At 35.7% G+C, this 6577-nt stretch overlaps 1 protein-coding gene across 1 annotated transcript; it reads right to left on the bottom strand.

Annotated features, from left to right (window-relative positions):
* Positions 1 to 346: 346 nt before the first annotated feature.
* On the bottom strand, positions 347 to 6099 carry GLO1 (glyoxalase I). The gene is made up of 5 exons (XM_008937284.1): positions 6014 to 6099; positions 4584 to 4724; positions 3692 to 3759; positions 2526 to 2615; positions 347 to 725 (listed from the first exon to the last, which is right to left on the bottom strand). The coding sequence occupies exons 1-5, from the start codon at positions 6088 to 6090 to the stop codon at positions 637 to 639; spliced, it is 465 nt and encodes a 154-aa protein (XP_008935532.1). The 5' UTR covers positions 6091 to 6099; the 3' UTR covers positions 347 to 636.
* Between the last annotated feature and the right edge of the window lie 478 nt (positions 6100 to 6577).

Below are 6577 nucleotides of genomic sequence, written 5' to 3'. Positions count from 1 at the left end.
AGCTGAAAGACTGAATTCTTTCTGCAGGACTGATCTATTGCTTCAGCAAAGTTTTTGTTCTAAGCAAGGCTGATAAAGGCTGTTCCTTAAAGAGTTTTGCCTGGCATAACGTAGTATTAGGAGTTTCATGAACATGCTACTATTAAAGTCAAAGTTAGTCTGACATTTTATTTTCTAGTACACAAGATAGGGCATGAAGCCATCAGGATATTTGACTTCATAAAAAAAAATTCTGAAGTTTTTTTTCCCCCTCCTTGTTGAAGCTCATCAGTAATAACATGGGATTTTTATTGGTGGTGGTGTAAATCTAAATAGCATGAAATACAGTTAATTTCTGGTCACATACCTTCTTACAGTGTTCAGTGAAATATTAACATAATCAATGCTCAAGAAGAGAATCTGTTTAAGTGCTCTTCCAAATCATGTTTAGTATTCCTAATAGGAAATATATTTCAGTGGCATCACAGGCCAAGAAGAAATGAATTCAGGTACAGTGAGGTCCCAGGGGATAGTCTTAGAGGAGGCTCTGAACACGACTGATTCCTCTCCATTAAGTGAGAATTTCACAAACACCATTACAGATTTTCTCCAGGGGACTGAACGTGGGCATCTCTTATATAACGTACTTCATTAGAACTAAGTGAGAGTCACCATGTGGTTAGGATTCAAAATTTCAATCCAGTAGCCATCAGGATCCTGAATAAATGCAAGTCCTTTCATTTTACCTATTAGAAAAGCAAGCAAACAAGATAAAGTTAAGACTATATGACTAGCCCTTAACGTTAAACATGACTACTTTGAAAAATATTTTTCCTTGTTTTCCTTTTGCATGCGAATTAGTTCAAATTTAGCCAGCCAACTCTGAAAACATCCAGATTAGTTTTTAATCCGAATTAGTTCCTTGTATGCTAAATTGTCAAGCTTACTCTCACCAAAGCTGTAGTTTAAGGTCACTTAGAAATTCTATCTTTTGATTTAAGTTTTCTGCCTATGCCCCTCTAAGTGTTCATTCTCTAAATTCAGAAAAATATTTTTGTGCTCCCAGATGTTTCGACATACTTCCTTCAACTGGCTTTGCCAGTATAAAATCCTGCCTTCTGCCCTGTTCATCTCCCACCATTCCTGCCTCCACACTGAAGTTTTATGTTGCTGGGTTTTGTTTGGTTTTTCCCCCACCCCTGATGTGGTTTACACTACACATTTGCATCACTTCATAAAACAGAGAAATGCAGGGCAGGAACATTTTGAATGTTACTGTTGAAAAAAAACAACTATTCATTACAACAATGTTCCCAAAAGTTGTCTTCAATAGTAATTAGGATAGCACAGTGTAACATGTTATCATGAAGTGTTAACCACCCACTTTTCATTATACTTGATCTATTAGGCTATTTACTGTAACAGAAGCAACCTAATTGTTAATATATACTAGCTGCAAAAACTTCAGAGAGAATAGGTATACAGAATCAAAGTCAGATCTCCCACTTCAGCTCTCTCAGGGTTCAACAGAAGCTGAACTGAAAAGGTTCTAAAAAGGGCTCAGAAACTCTACTAGAAATCTATGTTCAGATTAGGTTTTCATTTGCACTTCTTACATTGGATTCAGCTGAGAACAGAATGAATAAGATAATAATCACTGAAGTCTCTTTTCAATTGCTTACTACTCTGGAAAGGAATCTAGAAGATCAATTCCAATATATGTAAACTGAAGTTTCATGTACTAATTTTACTTTCAAACTGAAAAAAAACCTCACCACCATTAGTAGAGGCAAGTCTAGAAGCCAGAAAGAAGTAGTATCACAGATTTGTGCATGTTGTTGAGTATTAGATGTCCATTTTGGAACACATTGGTCCTAAAACTCTCATGAGTTCTCCTCAAGGAAAAGGATCCAGTTGAAAAATGCAAGACCCCTCACCACTGATCTCTGCATTTTAGGCTAATTTGACATAGACAGTCATTGTTTTCTATGCAATGTTTCTATGCATCTTTTACTAAAACTTGTACAAGTCAATTATGATACAGACTAATGATGTTATTTCTACAAAAGCTAACAAAACAGTTAAAATGAAAATAGCTAGTAGGTGACATTAGGTGGATTTAAAGAAAAATAGCCAGAAAAAATAAAGAATTACTCAGTTTTAATGGGTGGGAGTTATTTCTTCTGAGTTATTTTCATATTATAAGAACCAAACAGATGCAACGTGTGTGCATTTGATCTATGTTCAAGTAAATTCTGTCCTAACTCTAGGCAGTAGTACACATAGTCAACTATGACATCAACAGAGCACATGAAGGCCAGACTACAAACAGAAGACACACAGCTGGACAGATTAACTGTGGTACCAAGATAGATCTATTCTCAGTTTTGCCTACTGTCTAAGAGGGTGCAGAGGTAACTGGTTCTATCAACATCTAAGTAGTGACAAGTACTAGAAAGGTATTACCCAGCTTTCCAGGAAGATCTACTATACAGTCCACATTAAAAACAAGGGGAAAAAAAATTAAATTTCTAATTAAGACTTACCATCATCTGGTTTCTTCACAAATTTCACTCCTAATTCTTCAAACCTCTTACAAGCTTTATGGACATCAGGGACAGCAATTCCAATGTGTCCTGTGCAACAAGGTCAAGAGTGAAGAACATTGTAAGCATTGCTGAGTGTTCTGAGAAGTTTGCTCAACATTTCATCTTGTGGAAAATGTTTACATGCTGTAATTCACATAAGATGACTGGATACAAGAAAAACATTGCTTCCATAAGAAAGCATTTGGGATATTAACATTTTTCTCCTTCACAATGTTGGCTTTTTAAGAATGCCTTTTAAAATAGGAACTTTCAAATTAAAATCTCCTATTATTTAGATAAGAATATTATCTAGAGTAGGAAAAAAGATTTTCAGTCAGACCAGTTTATTTCTATTTCATTTCTCAAAGCATGTTCACATATAAGGATTTTGTTGCATTTGGTCAGTTCAGCCATACAAGGAGTTTATCATTAATGCTGTATTTGTAGAAGCTAGCACTAGCACCACACAAAGCCTGAGCTTACAAATAAATTGAGAAGCTTTAAATGTCAAGTGGCTAGATTGAGTATGAAACTGACTTCACAAGCCAGTGACCTTTCAAGCACTCAAAATATCAAATTGAGCCACGCGAATGCTATCCTCAGTACTACAAACACAATTCTCCTTCTACCTTGAAGTGGGTAACTAGTGGATTATAAAATAAAAACCCTCACCTAAATCAGTCTAAACACCATAGTAATCTGGTACACAAGAGCCATTACTGTTCATCATAGAATATTTACTATAGCATATTTGCTTGCCATAGGATTAAAGAAATTTTAACTGTGGCTCATCACTCTGAAACATTTGCCTGCTTTCACAGCATGCAGGCTGCAAGAAGAGAGATAAAAGATGAGATACAAGAGCCCTTCTTTCACAGTGCTAGTATGTTTTCTTAGAAGTAACCTATTAGGAGTCCTTTTGCCTGTACAAGTTTAAAATTTTTCTACTAGTTCTCATTAAAAAAAGACTACAGCATATATTTACCCAATAACCTTTGCACAAAATTTATATAGATATTTTGTAAAAAACACTTGAAACTCCATTTTCCCTCAATACACAGGAGAAAAAATGTAATCACAATAAACTAAAGCTTAGAAACTACAGATGCAAAACTAAGACCTACCAAATCCTCGGGGATCTGAATTGCCATTGTGGTAAGACTGCTTTTCATCATTTTCAGTGCCCCAGTTGCTGTAAGAAGTAATTATTACATATTGAAGAAAAGCATTGGAATTAACAAATCTTGTATGTTGTTTCCTTAGGAGGATAAGTTGTTTTTCTTAAGAAACCTGAGAATTTCAGTTGTTGGCTGCATTCATTAAACTATGAATACTTTTCCCTAGTCACAAATCTTAGGTGTATTCTCAGGGTTAAACCAGTCACATTCACAGCCCTTCACTTGTATTCAGGTTCTACATTTGAATGAGGTAGAGACACCCCTGTCTCATTCAGATCAGACAGAAGGTTGCCCTGCACGAGTCAGTCTATCTATGCATCACTGGGGGACAAACAGCAAGGGTAGCAGGTCCTGAAGCTAAGCAATACAGTGGGGCATTGGGGACATTCTTTCTGCACAATTACAATGATCAGTACCATTAACCAAAATGTCCTGTTTATGGGAAGTGTATGTTTTCATTTAATACCTCTTTTGATTACAGTACAAAGGGATCAGTTATCCATTACTAGGATGCTCTGGGGATCCAAAAAAAATTCTAACTGGGTTTTCCTGAATTCTGTGGATTCCCTACCCAGTTAGCATATATACTCAAAATACAGCAAGCATTATTTCATATTTATCTACCACTTTTCACCTAGCAGTCTGAAAGAGCTCTGAAAAAAGAAAGATTATATTGCCAAGTATCCAAGATCTCAACCATATTTTAAGGTTATATGACAGGGAAAATTTTTCCACAGTAAAGGTTACAGCTTTTATCCAATCTGACAGGTTTTAGCCTCATCTACTTCTGTTTAATCACTGTTAGCTCAATGTCATCTCTCATTATATTCATACTTACTGTGTCAGTTCAAGTGTAGCTTTTCTAGAGAAGGTCCAAGGTGTTCTCTCAGTCTTCTCTTTTGGGATATCATTTTTATCTTCATATGCCAGAAAATAGAGCGAGAACTTCATAGTAGGAAAGTCAAATTTTTGAAGCAGTCTAAATGGCAACATTATTTTGAAATAGTAACTGAACAAAGGTACTCTTGTATCTTGCAAATAAACCCTGATGCTTCCCCATGGAAGAATCACTGCCCTGATGTTCTGCATTTCTGATTGTAATCTACAGCTTAAAATAGCTACATTTTGAACTATCAAATAGAAACACTCCAGAACACCTTACAAACCTACAAAAATTAGAAGAATCAGATGCTTAAAAGCCAAACTATCTTTAACTGCATAACAAAGTTACTACAAAGGCTCATGTTTTGAGGTTGCCACTACTTTTCCATATATCCTCAGGAAGACCTTTATGTTTATCCACTTTAAAATATCATCAAGGAATAAAAAGATAAAGACAAAAACTCTGCCTTTGAAACTTCCTCATTCTGGGGAGCTCACTGGCACCAGACAAAGTTTAACACAGCAGGATTAAAAAGCAAACATAGCTTTAGAAGAAATATTTTTACAATTTCAATAGCTAGGTATAAAGATAAAATTAATTTCAGATGTGACAACTGGATAAATTAAAAATATATTTGAGGTACACATTTTTATGTAGGATATTTAACCAGAATAAGTAGGCATGCAAAACTAATTTGATTTCTTTTTCAGCTTACTAGGTATTTAATTTTTAGTTTCTCACGCCCACATTTTCACTAAAGTGCAAGTAGTTTATTTTACTTTAGTCTGGCTTCTTTTTAAGGTGTTTAAAAATATGCTAGAATTTTGTTTTGAAATAACTCATATCAAACATCAGGAATGTGCACAGAGCCTTAGCATACAACACATTAGGCTACTGCAGGGCATACGTCTCCCAACAGCCTTACCCAAAAGACTGAAGGTTGGGACCTTGTCTCCAGCCTCCATAGCCTTGGTCTCTTACAACCAGAGGTGGTCAGAAGCTACCTCTGAGAACACAGAACACTTTATTGCAAGATTAATAGCAATGACTCCTGATTATAAGCACCATCTTAACAGTTACCAGTTAGCAGCAGGCTTAGTGAGAAGGAAGTAAGCAAGCTACACACTGATAATTAATGACCTATTTACGAAAATCCAGAAGTTTCTAATCAAGGGCAGTATTAGTTCATTTGCAGCATAAGCATTAACCATGCTGTGGGAGTTCTCAGAGACTGCCAGGCTGTCCAACTGGGCATCAGCTGATGGGCCAGCATTGTTTATGTAGTCAGACCAATTAGGATAATTACATCAAAAAACCAAAACGTTTGCTTTTCAAAAGAACAGTAAGAAACCCCAAACTTATTGTGGCATATAACTAGTACTCACGTCATTCCAAGAACTCTTGTATAAAAATCCAGTGACTTCTTAGGATCCTTTACTCTTAACATTGTTTGCTGAAACATAAAATCCTGGGGGGAAAAAGGTTTATTATTTATATGTCAACCAGAATGTAATTATGTGTATTAACAAAGATGCTAGTTAATAATGGATCTAAAACTAGAAGGTTTAAAAGTAACAAAGTACTACATTAAGTGTACATAAAACCTTTTATCCTGACTGTATACATATAGAAGAATCATGTTAAATAAATACGCCTTTGTAACATAACGTTTAAAACAAATAAACAAAACCACCACTGGTATCACTCCACATATGTTAACAGTGGTATTAAAAAAAGGGTATCATTCTTATCTTTATTACTCTTTTATGGAGCTGTACTGCACATGAACCGTACTGCATGCAAGCACGCTGCGCACGTGAATATTTGACACTGGGGCTCACTGCAGGCACAGACTTTAAATAAAGCTGAACTCCTGAACTCCGTACTTCTATTATTTCATCGCACAAGTCATGCTCGATGCTATCTTGGCAGCAAAACCGGCCTGCAGT

The sequence above is a fragment of the Merops nubicus genome, unplaced genomic scaffold, assembly GCF_000691845.1.
Source record: "Merops nubicus isolate BGI_N331 unplaced genomic scaffold, ASM69184v1 Scaffold51553, whole genome shotgun sequence".
NCBI classification, from domain to species: Eukaryota; Metazoa; Chordata; class Aves; order Coraciiformes; family Meropidae; genus Merops; species Merops nubicus.
This window is presented reverse-complemented; position numbering and strand designations above follow the sequence as displayed.